At 42.1% G+C, this 19,797-nt stretch overlaps 1 protein-coding gene across 1 annotated transcript; it reads right to left on the minus strand.

Annotated features, from left to right (window-relative positions):
* Positions 1-1,699: 1,699 nt before the first annotated feature.
* On the minus strand, positions 1,700-18,793 carry LOC102798934 (SNF-related serine/threonine-protein kinase-like). The gene is made up of 8 exons (XM_006795217.3): positions 18,556-18,793; positions 14,581-14,946; positions 14,023-14,241; positions 12,759-13,005; positions 7,492-7,633; positions 6,119-6,331; positions 5,666-5,800; positions 1,700-4,396 (listed from the first exon to the last, which is right to left on the minus strand). The coding sequence occupies exons 2-8, from the start codon at positions 14,701-14,703 to the stop codon at positions 3,079-3,081; spliced, it is 2,397 nt and encodes a 798-aa protein (XP_006795280.1). The 5' UTR covers positions 14,704-14,946; positions 18,556-18,793; the 3' UTR covers positions 1,700-3,078.
* Positions 18,794-19,797: the final 1,004 nt, after the last annotated feature.

A 19,797-nucleotide genomic window follows, 5' to 3' on the forward strand; every position in this document is an offset into this window, starting at 1 on the left:
CAGTCAGCTGAGATTGAAGAAGTCACTTGGATGGGTGACGAAACGTTTCTCCCACAAAACGCTACGTCCAGATGAACAGAATCAACTTTTGGAGATTTACTTTCCTGGATGATTGAGAATGCATCAAGAAGTGTCTAAAATATTCATTCTTCTGATGACCAGCAGGGGTCGCCAATTCTTATATTTAAAAAAAAAGAAGCAACGCTGTACAGAAGCATGAACTGTATCTAAAAGATGGAGATCAGTCATTGGCTTTTTCAGTCTGCATTTCTGAAGCATCGGTCTTATCATTCTGGCTGGGGGCATGTTTATTTCTGGGACCCAGAAATGACCATATTTGGACAAAGGGTGGCCGAGATAAGTTATCAACTAGGGCTAGTGAGCTTTCCTAAAAAACAAAATATTTATAAAAAATATGCAAGAATTTGACTGACTGAAACCCAGACTTCCTGGACGGGCTATACCACCTATACCACAAAGCTAGCCATGTAATTTGTCAGATAATTTTGTTTAAAATGCCCCATGGCAGAGAGATCCAAGTGAGTGACTGAAATAAAACAAACAAATAAAATTTCATATTTAATCCATGTAACTTTATGGCTCATCAGTAGCCAAGCCTTCATACCAGGCAGTAAACACAAGCTTTCAAGCTTTATTTGGTCATTTTTAACACAGGTTGTCTCCCTTTTGGAGTGAGACTCAAGTGGTCATTAGAAGAACTGCAGTTTTGCCACAACCTTGTTGGCTTCATTGTTCAGCATTGGAGGCTGATGCTTGTACAGAGGCCAAGTGGAAAATTTCCCTATTGTTCGCATGATTTATTGCATGTATACACACTTTGCTCAAGACTTTGTCAAATCTTTGTTTCAAGTCCTGCTTCACACAAGTGTTTATTTTTACTGGCCCACTGAGAGTACATTTGATAGGGATTATGCTTGAGAAAATGCAGGATATACAATGGATGAGTAGTATTCTTTTAATATTTAAAATTAAAGCCGGATAGTCAGCCTGAAAGAGTCTGCAGTCATTTGGAGGGCACAAGAAATCTCCACAGAGAGCCCCGTGTTCACTGTGAGGAGAAAATGTCTGCCACACGGACCCAAGTGGATCCTCACATACATTATGTGAAAATAAACAATGTTTCACAGGACTTTATGCAGTCTGCTGAAAAACTAGGTCCGTCCTTACTAGCCAGGTGCTGCTAATCAAATTTACTTTACTAACAGATCATCAGCAAGTGTGAGCATAATCATAAAAGAGGTTTTAGCAGTTTGCATGTCTGGAGCATTCAGGTGTGTTAACACAATGTCACAGTCTTCCCACGAGTGGATGTCCCAGCAAATTCACCCCATGATCACACAGTGCAATGCTCAGAGTCTGCAGGCTTCAGTTAGCGTGTTAAATGTTAAAGTCGATGACAATAAAATTAGAAAAAGACTGAAAATCATGGCTTGTTTGGCTGTGCATAGACAACTTGTTTTAAAAACTTTACTTCAGAAACTACATTCAACCATACTTGCTGAATCCGGTTTATAGTAACTGCCATTAGGCAATAAAGACAATATCTATTAGACCTCATTAACCAACGGGTGACATCACCATGGCTATTATATATAGAACCTGTGCTTTAAACCTCTGATACACTGATGGCAAAAGAGAAAACATTTACAACATTCGAGAAACAGACATGAGACTCCATTCACATCATTTTATTTTAATAGATCTCTATCATATACATACAGTACAATATGCTCAAGACAGATCTTATGGCACATATATTATTGTTGTACATTTTGCAGTCGCTGGTATTGCTGTGAGGTTACAGTAAAGTGACCATTTGAATCTGTTACTTAGGTAGATACAATAGGTGGCTTGACCTCAGTGGGTTAAGAGTAAGGTTGCTACAGCAAAAACACATGCACTGTCAAGTTATATATTCCGCTAGGGGTGGGTCACACATCCAGTTACACAGGCTGACACTTTAAGGGGCGGTGTTGTTGTTTTCCATTTAAACCCCTCGATTGTTGTTGTTGTTGTCTTGGAATACGCTACAACAGTGGCTACTGTGATCCTGGACAGCTACGGGATGAACATGGTTTGGGTTTGCCCCAGTTTTAAATTTTTCTTCCTTCCACCGGACATAGAAACAGGGCCACTTCACTTTAAAAAGCTGCCATTGCACATTTAATAATTTGATTATGTGTCGGTGGAGATTTCCGATCTCTTTAAACAGCTTTAGAGCTCTGGGTTCAACCAAAACCTTGGATATCCAGTAGGAATGACGAATAATGGTGCGTTAGGATCTAGTATTCAGGTTTCTACCGCAATACAACATTACCGTTAATACTACAGGTACAGAGTACTGCTAGGTATATTCACATATGTACAAACTCTGCCGTTCACCTGCAGAGACTTGACGAGCGAGTGTGCATTTCCTTTTCTATAGAGCATGTTCGAGATAGAAAAATAAAACAGTGATAAGACTACAAAATATTGTGTGCCACCGTCATCATTTTCACCCTGTATTGGTCCTTGTTTCAGTGAAAACACTTAACTCTTTCAGTCAAAGCATTAAAATAAAAAAAAAGATAAAATGTCCAAAATATAATTTAAAAATTATATTAAAAAACAGCATCAAAACACAACAAAAAGATGATATGTAACATGATACTTTAAAAAAAATTCTACAGTTTTCCCTTTCATCGGCTTACCAGAGTGCTGACGGTGTGAATGTTGTGCACATACGGTATTTAAGAGTGTGAAAGTGTGAGCACCTTCGGTATCATCATTTAAACACACCTGCCGGTTAGGACCTCCCCCCCTTCCGTGTTTTGTTGAATCTGCTGAAAGTGCTTCACATACTTGGCATTGCACCCAGTGTCCTCCGTGGAGACTTATTGTCTCTAAATGTGCAATTTTTGGCATTTGGACCTCCCAGTTATTCACCAATGCGTGTCAAAACAAAAGGGAAGAAATAGAAATGCAAAAACAATGCACATTCATGTGGTGACATCACTGAAATGAAAGCAGAATAATAATGGTCGCAGGAATATGAGCGAAGGAGCGTGGAGGTGTGCTCTAGATGACCTGGCAGCAGCTGTGTGGGGTTGGCGTGCAGAGCAGACCCTCCTTGGGGCTCCGGTGAATGTTGACGGACAGAGTCTTGTCGCTCAGAGGCATCTGCAGCACACGGTTCTTCATGTTCCTGTGGTTTTCCCGGGCCAGGTCCAGCTCTCCGAGCCTCAATCGGCCCGAGCAGGGTCCCTCCAGCAGCGGATCTGCCAGTGCGTCTCCCAGCGGGGGCTGGTGGTACAGGTTGCCCCTGGGCGAGGGGCCACCCAGGAGCGAGACCTTATCTAAACTACCAGTGGATCCGCCCATGCACATTCTCCACATGGGACGGTCCTGGGCATCTCCAGCAGCACTGCCGGCACTGCCAGCAGCAACACCTCCGCCACCTCCCCCTCCTCCCCCCGTTAAGTTGTGGAACTGAGAGCTTAGGCACAGGCTCATCAGCTTTAGGCTTTCCACCAGACCGCTGGCAGCCTTGGCTGTGCCTTTACTTTGGCCTGACCCTGATCCAGGACTGGCACAGTTGGAAGGACTGTCCTGTCCTGCCCCCGTTTTCTCTCCATCCTCTCTCCTCCCTCCTCTCTCAACCCCATGTTCATCTAGACTTGCTGTGTCAGGTTTATAGTGACTTTCTGTATCATCATCGCTAGTCTCTGAGCTAGGAGTGAACGTGGCAACTGGTGCCAGTGCACCAACAGTTTTAGGTGAGGACATGAGTGTTGAAGGTGAAGGTATCCTAGAGTTCAGATTGAGGCTGAGGCTGGGTTTGGGCGGGCCAAGTCCCTGCAACTCCCTGCTCTCATCCTCTTCCTCCTCGTCCTCCTTATCCTCCTCGTGGATCTGGTTGAGAATTGGAGCACTCATACGAGATGTCAGCCGATTACCGGACAAAGACGACGATGAGGAGGAAGCTTTGCAACGAAGCACCACTTGAGAAGGCAGTGTACAGGGAGGCAAACATTTGTCTTCTGCCCCATCTTCTTCCTCATCCTCTTCCACGCTGAAAAGGCTGGGACTCCGAGGTTTTCCAGGACCCACTGAAGAAAGAGAGCCCAACCTAAGGGGGTTGGAGTGGGGCTTTGCCAGAGGTCTGAGCCCTCTCTCCTGGTTTTGTTGTGGCGCCTGCTGCTGCTGGCTGGATGCTAGAGTGTGATTTTCCTGTCGCTGGCTGACATCTAGCAGAGCTGTTTTAGGCCTGGGGCCTTTGTGGAGGCTCTCAGCACTACGGGCAGGGGACTGCGGCCCTCCAGGGTGGGAGATAGCTGGACCCCCTAAACCATCGCTGACATCCTGGTGAACATCCACTCTGGTGGGCCAAGACTGCCTGCAAAGGGCCAAATACAATGTTGACAATTAATAAATTACATACGATTCTTAAGTTATTTCAATGGTGGCAAAAAAAATGACATTTACTCTTTTTTTTTCAAAAGACAAAAAAACTGATAAATAAATAGAGTAAATACCTAGCTGTAATCAGCTAGAAAGGTTAGCATAAAAACTTATAGCAGCTAGCCTGGTTCTGTATAACATAACTAAAAATATAAAGCTAAATAAAACACTGAAGATTCCTAATAAACCCCCTTTATAGCATATATAAGATATATGAAGTACACAAATATACCGTAAGCTACCAATTTATCAAAAGTTAGCAATTTTCTATATTTATAATCTCAAACCAAAGCTATCTGCTAACTGGCTCCAGGCTCTGTGCATTAATTAAAACATGTGCATGCATTAAAACCATGTAAATGTAAAAAAGTGATACCATGTATAAAATGTTGATCTTCAGGTGTTTGTTAATGACTCTCTTCCACCTCGTGTTACTCACTATTTTACGTATTTTAACAGTTTACACCAAGCTAAGCTAACTAGCCGCTAGCTATGCTTCACTGATTTGTTCTGAGACTCAAAGAAAATTTCTCAAAATGCTGAATTATTTACTTCCCTAACAGTAACAGCCACATTATTTTCTCCATTTATCCTACATTAGAATAAGAGTGGTAAATGGCCATGCTGTTAATATTTAATTCTGTTGGAGTGGTTGAATTTAAGTTCAGTGCTATATTGCTAGGAATTTATGAGAGATGGTTGAAGGCACTTTGGGAAATATGATGCTCCTCTCCAACTCTGACTGGCCTTAAAATTGTGATGCAAGATAATAGAGCTAAATATGTCGAATCCACAAAACAAGCAGTGAGATTATTCTTTAATCTATATTACTTTTTTCTTCTAATCTCATTTACTTAATATTTTCATAGAATGATATAAAATTCTCTTTATTTTAGAGGTTTAGTGTAACTTCATAGTTAAATCTTCAATGTTAGATTCAGTCTCTCAGAAGAGAAAATAAAAAGACGCTGCTTTTGTTCTGTTGCAGGATATTTCTGGTAGCACATCCCTCACAGTGTTGCTGATCTGCAGCCTCTCTTCTATTCTCAGTGTGTCCTTCAATCCCTGCTGAAAAAAAAGGGCTCCGTCTGTCCATCCTCTGTCAGACTTGTTTTGCGTAAACTGACAGTACGCAGCACTGCAGAGGCAGCATTCTGTCTGTCTCAGGAAATGTTTGTGTATGTGCACTGGGGTGTGTGTGTACCTGAATTGGGCCTTGCTGGGGCTGGGTGATCGTGTCTGGCTGTGTTGCTCCTTCTCTTGTCTCTCCCTCAGCATCCTCTCGGCCAGCAGGAAGTAGGTAGCTGTGATGTGATTGTACTGGTTAGACTCCAGAGCCCTGTGACGGAGGAGACAGAAATCAAATTGAGGTCCAAAATGCACAAAAGTATGCACGCGCACACGCATATATGGAACGCAGATCAACGCCTCACCCCACCCGTGAGTGGAAAAAGGGAAGTGACGGGAGTGGAGATTTAATTTGACAGCTCAGGATTGACTGCCAGCTGCTTGTTAATGCCAATTAAACTGCTGAAGACACTCAATTACACTTCAGTGGGACGAGTGAACCATGACGAATTTTCGGAGATTACACAAGATAGAACAGCTTTGCATTGATTTTTACTTATGTGTGATTGTACGAGAGAGGGACACATACTCAGTTATGGCGTCTCTGTCTGCGATGCCCCCGAGCACCATGCGTTGGATGATGGAGCCATGCTCCTCCTCCGACAAGCTGCGATGGGACACCAGAGGAGTAGACAGCTTTGTGGCTGGGGAAGGGTCGACACCTTGAAGCCACTGATGGCTCTCAATCTGCTCTAGGGTCGCTCTCTTCTTGGGGTCTCTCTGCAGCATGTGGCCTATAAGACTGGAGGGAATCACAGTGGAGGTAAGTACTCCTGACACACCAGAGAAACATCTGGTCGTTGATGTAGGAATGTTTAAAAGGCAGAAACTGGTGTTACGAATGAAATAAGAATGGATGGTAATAGAAAATTTCAATTTATTACAGTTGCAGGGTTTTGTCCAAACCTGGCCATGTTACCGAACAGACTTACAGATGGGACAGAACTAAGGTATCTCATTTGTCTGGTTCTTTATTCTTTTTCTAAGTACTTATTGTTTTTATATGTGTAAAAAAGCTCATAGCAACAGTAGGCTATTAATCTTTATCAGCTAACCTAACAGCTAACCTCCTGGCACGAGTTCAAGCCTCCGGGCCTGTAATACAAGTAGGTGTACAGCATGCAGAGCTTCCAACAAACTGTGCATGCTGTACACCTACACACGAGTGGAACAGGGTGTTGCCTATTCAGCTGCTAGACGCACAGCTAACAAACGAGCCAGGATTATGAAGCGATGCCTTTTCTCTTGCAAATTATCAATGCACCTAATCTAGACTGATTAGAAGTTAGCGCTTATAATATCTGACTGCACGTGTTTCTCCTCCAAACAATAGCAGTACTGTCACTGAAAGAACCCTGTTTGGGTCTGCATACAAGCTATTTATTTTTTGCACTCTGGCTTAGCAAGATATACTAAATCCACTGGCTAAATCCCCCAAACAAATAGGTAGAAGTGCTGTTTTATCAGGCCCACGTTGGCAATAGATGAGGGTTCAAATAAACATCACACAAACTGGGCTACGTGCCAATATTTGGGGTGCTTTGTGAAAGTCAACCTGACCCAATGAAGCCATGTTCACTAGCAGTATGTGTCTGCAAAGCTTCAGCCGTTCAAAATGTATTCTGCAACTATTTCGCCCAGCTCTGCTTTGACTCATCGTTAAACCCTCACAATGTTAAAAATAGAAGTCCAATTTTAAAGGGTGCATTAGATACACTTAACGCAGCACTGCATCTCTGGTGGAGCAGCTGACTGCAGCACTGAGTGAAAGCAGGACAACGAAGGGAGACCGCACCTCTCTCTTTGCTCTCTTTTCTTCACACATCTACAAACATGAAATATGCAGCACCTGCAGAGTACTCTGTCCATCTTTGCGGCTATGTGCGTGCGCTTGTTACTTACTCTCTGCATGCATGGGAGATGTGCGACGGCACCGTGTATTTGCAGTCCATGATCATAGTGAGCGTTTCGCTGTCATTAGCCTCCTGAAAGGGGGGCTGACCACAGACCAGCATGAAGAGGATCACGCCCAGACTCCAGATATCTGCAGAGACACAGAGAGAGAATGTGGTCTGTTTATACTGAACAAGTCATTATGGTCAGAAAAAAACTGTGGTTTTTGTAAGAAGGCCAGAAAATAAAGATGACTGATCAACTAAGTGAAGCCCGTATGTTCTGTCTGCTTAGTGACCTAGATAAAAAAGACCCCCCCCCCAAAAAAAAACCCAAAAAAAAACAAGAGCTGTCTTTTCCCCAAGTTCAAATGAAGCATGAATCATATTCAATCAGAGCCATTTCCATGAATGTGTGCCAGCTTAGGACACATCTGTCTAACCGAGGATGAAGCTCAGTGCTGCTGCCTGCCGCCAGCGTCATGCTCACACTTACACTGGTGCACGCGCTTCCACACAAACGCGCCGTCCAGGGAAAGTGGGTTAACGTGTTCATCCCTCAAAGCTTCATACAAATGCTAATTTTATGGAACGCTTCTCGTGGTCTGATTCAAAAGAGCAACTTTATTGCTCAGGGCTTCCACTGCTGCTAGGGTCAGCAGGATGGTCCACTGACACACATTCTGCTGTCATATACAGACTGCGAGCAGAGGCTGTGACATAAAAGCAAGCACACTCGGTCTTAGTCACGGTTTTGACCCATTTTCAGCAAATTTCATAGTAAGCTTTGTCTGCTCTTAAGATTGACTTAAGTAAAAAACACAAAATCCAGGTTTAATTTAGTACCTGTATCATTTCTTAACCATAAAATGATTTAATCAAACATCTATAAAATGCATTGACCATTAAACTAGTGGTGTGCGATACTTCAAATTTTGACATTAATCCGATACCCACTAAATACAGGGCCAGTATTGCCAACACCAAAACTGATACTGATATTTTTAACTTATAAAGTCAGCTTATGTAGGTGAGACCATTGTGTCATGATTAGATGCATCATCATCAATTTGCAATTTTACTGAGGTTTTTACTTTACAATAATTTGTTTAAACAACAAAACACACATTTCTGCTTTTCATGCATTTTGAAAGTGTGTTTTTGTGGACCTGAAATGTAAATGTGCTGTCTTTAAAGCACTTCGGGTCGACATGTGTTGTTTAATCAATAGGTTGTAAGTAAAATAGATGTGACAGTCAACACAAAAAGGCATCTTCTCATTTCCAGAAAAAACACATTTATTAGGTAAACCATATACTGAACTTGGAGGATAGAAATAAAGTATCAGTCCTTTAGTACTAATATCAATATGATATCAGTACAACCACTGGTTTTGATGGTATTTGGATCGATCTGCCCACATCTACATTAAACCCCACAAACATGTTCCATTTTACTTTGAAATAAGTCACATTATGAAAGCTAAAGAGATGCTAGTTAGCATCTGGTTTTCAAACTGAAATAAATTATTTTATGCCACTAGCAACTGTGGAACAAGCTGCAAGCTGTTCGCTCCTTTTAGATTACTTTTTAGACTTTCCTGAGATAAATTTGGGCCCTTGTCAGATATGAGATACTCTTTGTTCATTAGTTAGTTCATTGTGTTTGTTAGCTAGCTAGGTGCTAATTTTCACTATTAGTGTTTAGGCATTACATCAGCGTTTAGAAGAGTGGTGACCTAAGGAACTTGGAAAGAAAGCAGCTAGGCTTCTTTAAGTTTTGAAGACGTTTCACTGCTCAGCCAAGAGACCTCTTCGGTTCTAAAACCAAATGGTGGAGAGTCCCAGGTATTTAAACCCTAGCAGAGGTCGAAGATGCTATGCAATGTTTCCATTTTTGACCGAGAAGACAAATGGTTTGAAAGAGGAGTAAAGGAGGCTATTTATGACCACTGTGAACAAGCATCATTTATCAGTGGGCATGGCTTACAACACCAACTGTCTCCCACCTACAATGGAGTCTTAAAATTCCTTCTCAGGTGCCTCAACCCCCACTCACATCTTGCATTAGCTGATCTAGCTGGTCTGTAGCAAAGACCCGCACCTTTTTTCACACCTTGGTTAATGTGATGGCACACATGACTAATAGCGGGACAACCACCACCTAAGGGACAGCCCCCACTAGGGTTTTAATACCTGGGACTCTCCACCATTTGGTTTTAGAACTGAAGAAGCTTCTTGGACAAAACTTAAAGAAGTCCAGTCGTTTTCTTCCCAAGTTCCTTAGACTATCATGACCTGCATGACTGAGAACTTAGACAAGATGGTGGTGATGATAAATGTAATAAAACCAGCTTTTGCAGTGCACAGTCATTTTGTGAGTTCCTGTGTGATTATATAGCAGGTAGCTAGGTCCTAAACAAGCTTGCTAGCACTCAATCTTCGCGCCCAAATATGCCAATTTCTAGCTAAAAAAAAAAGACAAAAAAGCAAACCGTAAAAAGATAATAATGAAAAAAATTAAAATGGGAGTGCAAAAGCAATGGGTGATGTCGCTGTATCTATGTCCATCTTTTATATACAGTCCATGGTTTTCTCAAAAGAACAGCACATGGTACAGCATGCTACAATTACTATCTGAACAAAACCTGTGCTCTTCTAACTCGGAAGTTTGAGAAGACCCAAAAAAAGGAGGTAAACAGATTGGAAGTGGGTTTACAGTGCTCAGGACCCCTGGTGATACGTCTTCATATCACTCCAGTTTGCCAGGATACGCAGGAGAGTTCAATCTGGTGGAGTAAATGTGGCAGTTTACTGTGGGTGGTGAGGATTTATTGCTTTGAAGCAGTGAAAGAGTGCTTCATACTGCTGATGGAGGGAGCAAATGCTGCTGCAGTCCCCACTGCCACCTTACCCCCAACCAACGTATCCTAGCAACCGCGACCCTGCTCCCTCATTACTTGCGTCAGCGGTCGGCCAAACTTCCTTCCTCGATAACTTTATTTATAAACCAGATGGCTCACACATCTCTGGATAACACTGTTCGCGTCAGCGCACATCAGCATCTCTCTCGCAAACAACGCCGACTCTTTATTGGTGACAGCTGGCAGTGTAAACATCCTTTTTGCTGCCCTGAACACCGTTTTAACAATGATAACCAACAGGATAACCAGTCCCTGTCCCAGGGTTAACCCTGAACACTGAGTGGGCCAACTCAAGCATCCTGTCCTACTCATCTTTAAACAACAGCTTTTTCCAAATCAATCAATCAATCAATCAATAAACATTTCCATTTATGTATGGTCATTATGCATAGATATGCTTTGAAGTATGCATGTACCCAGAATAATCACTATTGGGTAAGTTATTTCTTTTTTAGGTGCAGGTTGTGCTTCATGAAGAGGAAGAGGAAATCTATATTTAACTTTCCATTTACTGAAGACAAAAAGGAGGGAGCCCACACACCGAAGAATATTTACAGAGAGGACTCATTTGTCCAACAAAATCATTTAATTTTAAGTTTTTCATAGAAGAATACAGTTTCACACACATATCTGGGTCTCAATTTTCCTTTTAATTTCACTTCTAGTCTGCCATGACCCATTCATTTTTCAACTTAAGGCTGAAATCGCTACACTGAGTGACAAAAACAAGTATTTTAAATACAGCGTGATTGTTAGTTACATTTATACAGCAGTAAGGTTTGATGGGCATTTTCACTATGTTCTGATATTTCATTAAGTGACAAGCAACAATAAACAGCATACTAACCTCTAATGAAAAACTGTGAGAGCTAAGACATGAAGAAGTTAAATTTGAAGCAATGTGACACCATTTATAAATAATTATAGTTTTTGTGTGGTTTGCTTGAAGCTTGGAGTGTTTGCCTCCTGCAAATTGGCTCCTTCTGCACAATCTGCAGGACTGACTCACGTTTAATCTCAAAATATTTTCAGCACTTCCTGAAAAAACCCAAAAACCAATGCCAAGCAGGCCCAAAGTGAGAAAGCCAGGCGAGGACAGCTTCTTATCTCTGCAACAAACTGGGGCGACCGCCACGTGGCAAGTCACCGGAAAAGCTCAGTTGCCCTACAGACTGTCAGCAGGTAGCCTGGCAGCAGTGTAATCCCAGCCCAGGTTTCCTCAAAGACCTGAACGTCAGGACTGCTGGCCTCCATTTAGCCTGCTCGCCCATCAGACAGCACTGCTGATACAATCACACAATATTACATCCCGGCTGGGTGGATAATCCCTGCAATCAAAACATCATCATCTCAGCTGAATGAGCAATAGTGCACAGGCAGTATGCACGGTCCAGAGAACAAACGCACACACGCCGCAAAATGTCCACTAACAAGTGCTCAGACAGGCCCCACACATTCAGCAACTCACACATCATCCATACGAAAACACACACGCACAGTCAAATAAGACTATTATTGCTTTCAAAATATGGACGCCGCTTGGCACAAAAGAGAGTGAGAGGCAGTGAAGGCAGAGAGAAGAAAATAGCCACTGCAAATCCACTCAGTCAGAAAAACAGAAAATGCTTTTCTCCTGCTCCTGACAGAGAGGCCTCTGGGTAGACAGAGGGACTCCTGATGCCTTTTTCTCGCTCTGTCAGTTTCCCTCTTACTTCCCTTTCTTTCTCTTGCCCTCTTTTCCCTCACTCTGCACAATTATGTTTGATTTGTTTTCCGTTACAATACAATTCAATATCTTAACTGCGCCTCAGCAGCAAGAACTGGGAGCACCATTGATGGAAGAGACGATGTGGGGGTGGTGGTGGTGACACTGATGGTGAGGTGAGTGCGCGCTCCAATTACAGAAGAAGAGAGTGCTGAGAAACCAATTTCAGCCCGATCTGATATCAGATTTTGTTATTCACAGAGAGGCAAATGAAAGCAAACTGCAGACAGAAATAAACTGCAGGTGCAGGACTGCAGGGCTGTGGATCATCTCATTTCCAGGCTTCAAGGTATGCTATCATGCTCTGAACTTTGAACAGCTCCTCTCCTTCTATCAGCTGTCTGATAATACTGGCAGTGTGCCAAGCAGGTCTACAGGTTCCTTACAAACCATTGCAGGTCATATAGCTTGGTCAGAGCTATCACAGCTGAGACAGTGATTGAATGTGAATGTGAGCTGCTGCTTGATACAACACTGCACTAACAACTCAGACGGTGTCCTGTTTTAGTAAAGCTAAAGCTGTAGGAACTAAAATAAATCACCACAGATGTACCCCAGCAGCTACTCTGTGTCACTTCTTCAGACTTACCCACAGCAGGAGCGTCGTATTCATCCCCCAGCAGTATTTCAGGCGCTGAGTAGGCCAGTGAGCCGCAGGAGGTGTTTAGTTTTTTCCCAGGTTGAAACCGGTTGCTGAACCCGAAGTCGGTGAGCTTGACGACACCCTGCTTCTCGAAGAACACCACGTTTTCAGGCTTCAGGTCCCTGTGCACCACATGTAGCCGGTGGCAGTAGGAGATGGCATGGACGATTTGGGCAAAGTAACACTTGGCCACCTTAAAGAAGAGAGACAAATGTAAAAAAATACAATAAAAATGCTCCAAAACCCAGAAAACAAACAGCAAACTAAAAAGAAGTTAGCAAGAGTTAGCTTGAGAAAAGTTTGGAATAGATAAAGATTCAGGATCTGCAGAATTAGAGCGGGAAAATTTGACTCGAACTTGAATATTTAACTCCAACAGAATGCTAATGTTAGTGTGCTGTTTGCAACTTGTTCCTGTTTTTCTGAAGTGGCCAGAAAGTACATGTAGCTAGCTAGCTTAGCAAGAAGACTGGAATAGCTAATCAACGATCGCAGAAACATGGCAAACACTTTGTTTTTCCACTTTTGTTTTCTGATAAAACAGACAATATAACTATTATGCAGTTAGTGACTTTTAGAGGTGCTTGTATGAAGAATTTTTATTTCCTTTAGGCACGACCCCATCTCTTCTTAAACAGGTAAGAAAATATGAAGGGAACTTTGAACAACCAGTGTCAAACATACAGTGATTATTAACAACTATATGTTTTTATAAAAGATTTATTACAAATGTGATTATCATCTTTCTTTCACATGTCACATTGAATATATGTTGCCTGTATGCAATGTTGTGATAAACAAAATTTGCATCCGCAAAGGAATTTTGTTCAACTCGCCGCTAAATATGGAATAAAGACTCCTTTTGCCCTCCTTTAGTTACAGTGTTATTGCTTTCAGCATCACTGTTGCTTACTTATGTCTAGAATTTATTAACTTCCAAGTGTCTGCATATATAATGCTTCTGGCTACCATTGAACTATTCTTCACTATATTTCCTCACAATTTCATACTAGCTAGAAATAAACCAAACCAATGCAACCAAGTTCTGTTCTTTTAAAAAATGCTTCCCTTCCCATCTCCAGATAAACTAAATTAATGTGTTAAGGTTCTTTCTTCAAGTACCCAAGATCAAGTACAGAAACAAAGAATAAACTCAAGGTTTGGTAGACTGCATGAAGGACACCTCTGCATGTTCATTAGCCCCACTAACCTCCTCGCTGAGGCCTCCTTCATGTTTCATGATGCAGTCATACATGTCTCCTCCGTCGCCCAGCTCCAAGATGAGGTAGAGCTTTGTGGCCGTATCGATGACCTCGTAGAGGCGTACCACATTGGGGTGTTGCACCATCTTCATGCATCGCACCTCCTGAAAAAGGTGACCCCGTGCGACCGGGTCCAGCTTCGTCTTATCAATCACCTTCACCGCAACCTGAAAGACAGAAGTTAGAACTGATTAGAACAATAGCAGTGCTGGTAACGTCAGCAGCTGTTGAAGCACTTGCACAGAAACAGTGAGACTGTATTATCTTCACTTAGAGGCGCTTAGTAGAGCTAGTACAGATGTTCTGATGTCCACCAAGAACAGAATCACACTATTAGAAATATTTAGTCTCATCAGTGCTCCCAGTCACCCTTCTTTGGTATGCCTGTTTCTAAGAACAAGGGTGACGTCTTTAAAAGTATTTTTAAATTTTTTTTTCAAAGTGAAGAAATCTAGTAACTGCCAACAAATCATTGAACTTGCATATACAGACTTGGACGAGCATACCTTTTCTCCAGTGAATACATGGCGGGCCAGTTTGACCACAGCAAAATGTCCACGACCCAACGTCTTGTCCAGGTCGTACAGCCCTGCAATCTTCCCATCATGATGGCGCTTCAGCCCCGCCATGGCTGTTGGCGGATGGGGAGGTCGGAGCTGCCTTCTGTCACCTGCCGGTCTTCAGCTGTCAGTCCTTCATCTTCTCCTGATTAGGCTGAACGTACGTGAGGTTGGTGGTGATGGTGTTTGAGCTAATTCTGGGCTAACTGTTGCTCTCCGTGAGGTAGATTTGATAGCAAGATACTCAACTGGTTGTGGCAAATATTTCGGGTTTTGAGTGCTCCACTCAGTTCAGTCCCACTTCGCTATGATCTGAGGGTGAGAACAGGGAAAACAGTAAGAGATACAAGAAACCAAAACACAACCACTCATGATAATAGTCACTTACTCTGCTAAACAATGGATCATGAACCTGTCTGATGAACTAATATTTGCTCATCATTACTGCTCATTACTTTGGCATTAACTGGACCAAGGCCACAGTATCATAATAATATTAATAGCTCGAATTGCAGAGAGTGAGCCAAGAGTCTAAAGTCCAGTCGTTATGTGAGGTTATCTATAACAGTGCTCAGAGAAAACTTGAAGAGTCGTGGTTTGTCATGGTCAACATCTCATTGTGCAAAAAAACCCCAAAGCATAGCTAAAACCAATATCATTAGCTTTGTAGGTATTTGTTCATAAACTAGTGTTGGATAAATTATAACTCTGAACTAAGAGTAAAATCAGGGAACAGCAAGCAGAGACCATGAGTGTTCAACAGCCCATCCTATCCAAAACTCTATATTCTATTATAGACAATGGGATTGCTGTCTGCCAGAGTCAGAAAAAAACTAACAGACTGACATATTTTAAGGTATAACTAAACAGCAAAATCAACTACATTTATAATATCATTTTTTTTTAAAGTGTCTTTATTTGCTATGAAATTTAAAAAAAATGAAAACAGAAAATAGCAATAAAATATGGAGAACCCAACACAATACATTAGGTAATATAGAGACAAGTTTATATTCAGAGAGGATATTTGGAGATTGACTTTTGATCATGTTTTGACTCACATTTGTATGTTACATTCACTGTAGTTTTTGGCCTACAGACAAACACTACACCTACTCTGAGTTGCATTTACTGTCTCAGTGACACAGCTGTGCAGGATAAAAGGCTCAGACATATGCACTGTTATTTTAAGGGCTCAAAAAACTTGTATTATTTTTTATAATTAGGTTATTTCTTTGTTTTGTTTTTCCTTTTACATATTGTAAGAAATTGTGCCTAAAAAGCCAACAAGGAAGTGCCTTAAAGTGGCATTTAATAACCACCAGGGGGAAAACCCAGTGGTTGCAAAAAGACTTCTGGTCCTACAGCAGTCAATGGGGGAAAACTCCCTGAGCCCTGACTTGTGGAAACACTTTTCCTGCTCAGTTTAGGGTCTCATTCAAATCCAAATGGTTTTTATTGAGCAACCCCAATGAGAGACTGGACTACAGTAAGTTCATTTTGGAAATCATGATCACAACGGAGGATTGCACATATGTTCTCTGGCTAAGGTCTCAGCTAGTGAGGGCTGGGTTTCCCAGTCAGATCTTCCAATCCCTAAATTAAAAAACCCAACATGGTTATAGCAAAAATGCTTATTTTGAGACTTTCATTATTTTTCAAACAATATGTTTTATATTACAGAACAAGCAAAGAAGAGACTTTAAATTTTAATGGGTTACCTCACGGTAGCGGTGTCCATCTGTTATATTTTCTTTTACAATTTTACAAACTTCATTAAAGATTAAAGCATCTGCCACATCATTTTCCGTCACTCTAGCAAGCCACTCCTGATTCACATTAGCTCAGGAATGATACTGTACAGGCTACATTTTGATTTTCTATCTGTCACCTTTTGCCTGCCCAAGATGACAAACTAAACTAGTTCATCTCAAATTCCGACACGCTTATGTCAGACGCCCCTGCCCCGATTGCCACAAGCTTCTCTCGTCATGCAGTGTGTTGCTTCACGGCCCTGGGTTACGAAACAATGCCTGCAGGGGAGGCATGCCATTCCGCTTCCAAGAACCTGCATACCAGGAGCATGGCGACGACACAAAACACACAATTTGCAGGCCAAGAACATTCCTGTGTACTGATCCTCGCCTAGGTGTGTCCAATTCACCTGAATTTAAAAGACAACACAAATCCAAACAGGTGTTGTCAGGGGACACACCTATCAACTAAATACAGTAACAAAACCAAAATAAAAGCCGCTCTAACCTAGTAGCAGTCTGCGGTTGCTTAAATCAGACTATGAAAGCCTAAAACGCTCTTTGGGCTTTTTGGGAGAAATGTACCTGTGAGAAAAGAGTGAGTCATGTTTCTTATAATAGGAGGCTGACATCTTCATCTTTCTGATTTTTCTTTCACTCACACACACAGACGCAAAGTAATATCAACAGAGCTGAACTCTTTGCCTCTTTGACAATGACAAAGAGGTGTTAATGTGTTAGGTGTTAATGTTTCAAGACACTGAAGAAAAGAAAGGAGACACACAGACACACACACAGTCCTCTCAAGAGCGCACACACTGATGCACTCGTCTGATGATAGGGCAAGTTAGGTGAGGTCAATGTGCGTTGCTGTGTGCTGATAAGCAAACCTGGGCGTTGACATTAGCCCATCTAAATCTAGACGTCATATTTATCTCAGCAGACTGAGACCAGTCTAACGCCTGGTGATGGAAACAACAACAAGGTACAAAAATGCACTTGTGGTGAAGTTTGCTCTCTTTTTTTATTTTGTTTGTTTTTTAACAACAAAGCCAGCCATCCCTCTAGTCTCTGCGACATGTGAACATACTGTACAACTGTATACCAGTCATGCATGCAAAGAGATTGGTTGTGTAACCGGTCCAAGGTGATGGTGGAGTATTGATTTACAAGGTTTGCGCGCGCGCGTGTACTTGCGTTCATAAAAGTACACATACGCAGATTATGAGGCCAAGGACCTGTTATAATTGCTGCTCCAGACTCCCAGCCTGTGAGACTCGAGATAAACTGGAAGAGGGTGTGGGGTCATCAAATCTATGGTTAATAGTAAAATCAGTTTCCTGGTACATTTGATTAAAGTATAGACCAATAGGCTAAATATAAGCACCATTGTTCACATGCAAACTCTTTGATAGTAAAGAGTTCCTGCTTCAGGGTCAAAGACACACAATTTAACCTCCAACGCAGCTCTGATAAATCCCTGACCCTCATGCTCTACTTTATCTGCATTAATTTTCGTTTTTATGTTCCTGCTGTGTCAGTAAATGACAGTGGTTTTATAACAAACTAATACAGAAATAATAGGAACATTAGAGTGCCAGCAATCCCTCATGCATATAAGATACACTACAACACCATGAGCCTCCTTCAGCTCTGTAACCCGCACTTCCATGTCTCTGCATGTTATTGAAGGTGTATAATAAAGTTCCATCCCTGTAAACTAGCTTCCCTATACCACGGGAAACACTTCATGCGCCCCTCACACCGGATTCATCAATCTCAGCGGTTTTCTGTGTTAAAGCTGTTAAATGACCACCCTGCCTTTTATCTCTCACATTTCTATTTTTTTCCTACACCCGCATAGGTGCTACTGCCCATATGGGACCAGCCAACTGTCAACATGCCTGCTGGCTGCATCCACAACAACATGACAGTGCGGAGAAGAGCAGCCTGCGCAAACGGCGCACATATGAGAGGCGAGCGGACACGGGCAGCATGCTAAAATGATACCCGAAAGATGCGCAGTGAGGGGAAAAGTGCCCCCCAGCTCAAACCCAAAGAAGGCCCAGCTGACTTAACACACCTTTACTACACAAGACCCCCCCCCCCCCCCCCTCCTCAAAACACCACCAGCATGCATGCACGCAACTACAGCAGTCCTACTCACCACAGAGGAATCTGAAGCAGCGTCCATTCTGGCACATTTACACCTGCGGGAGCGCGCGGGGCTCCGGACGGTGAGCCGCAAGGTTTTAACGAGACCGCAGTTCAGTGAAAATCCCGGTACCGAGGACAGCACACCGGCCACGGATCATTCCAGCGAGTCCCCGTGTTAATGTGTCACACTGTCAACTCAGGATCTCTCTCTCCCTCTCCCTCCCCGAGCTTTCAGCTGCGTGAAGTAAACACAGAGGGCAGGCCGACCGAGGGCGTGTGGCTTTCAAAATAAAAGCGTAAAGGAACTAGTGTAGGAAATGTGCGTGTAATAGATAAACAAATAATACAGAATTTAAAAAACATATTCAAAAACTGCGGGAAAATAACAATCACTCGGATACATGTATTTAAAATACATTTAATAGTTTCATTAGTTCATTTTCTGACTCTCCTCAGAGATTAATGTGTTTTTAAATCCCGTCTCATCTTCCCTGAGTCTGGTTCTGCATGAGGTTTCTTCCTGTTAAACACTGTCCCTTCCCAAGTCCCTTCTGCAAGGGGGTCGTTTGCTTTTAGGGGTTTCTCACTATTATTGTACCTTACAGTATAAAATATCTCGAGGTGGGTGTTGTTGTGATTTGGCGCCATATAAGTCAATCTGATTTGAATTGAACTTTCTGGATTTGGCACAGTTTGGGGCTCGAGTGTTTGCAGGTTTTTCTCGCTAATTTTTTTTTTTAATTTTAATTTTTTCCAAATCTTACAAAGTTTGATAATATTTTGAGGAAGAAATCTGTATTAGGGCAACTAAACTAGTACATTCACAGGGACAAGTCAGCAAACGTGCTTAATCCTTTTGCATTATAGATATGTGACGTACTAAAATGCATGAAAACAAAAAATATTTTTTTCTTTAAAATTTCACAAAGTATTAAAGAAAAAAAAATGCCATTAACAGAAATCTTTCTTTTTTATTGTCTCCCTTCAGATGTTGAACATTGCCTCCGATTTTTGCTGTTCTAATGGAAATAAAGAGGAAGCCTGACGTAAAATGGAGCTTTACTTTGCTCATATTTTGAAAGACATTAGAGAGCGTTTCCGGTCTTGTTACGGGTAAATGACGGCTCCATGATCACTGCGCATTGGTACCATTCATCTCTGACGTCAGAGCTACGCTCAGAGAAAAGCGTGTTTATCGGGCCCACGATAACAACACTAAATATACTTTATCTCATTTCTTATTAACTGACCT

Source organism: Neolamprologus brichardi, chromosome 22 (genome assembly GCF_056152115.1).
Source record: "Neolamprologus brichardi isolate AB-2024 chromosome 22, ASM5615211v1, whole genome shotgun sequence".
NCBI lineage: Eukaryota > Metazoa > Chordata > Actinopteri > Cichliformes > Cichlidae > Neolamprologus > Neolamprologus brichardi.

Bases quoted from the DNA above. Each gene is read 5' to 3' on its own strand.
- LOC102798934 (XM_006795217.3), bottom strand. From the start codon at position 14,703: ATGGCGGGGCTGAAGCGCCATCATGATGGGAAGATTGCAGGGCTGTAC. The intron at 7,634-12,758 runs GTAAGTCTGAAG...GTGTCTCTGCAG, and splicing joins ATACGACGCTCCTGCTGTGG to ATATCTGGAGTCTGGGCGTG. The intron at 5,801-6,118 runs GTATGTGTCCCT...CCTCCGTCACAG, and splicing joins GACAGAGACGCCATAACTGA to GGCTCTGGAGTCTAACCAGT.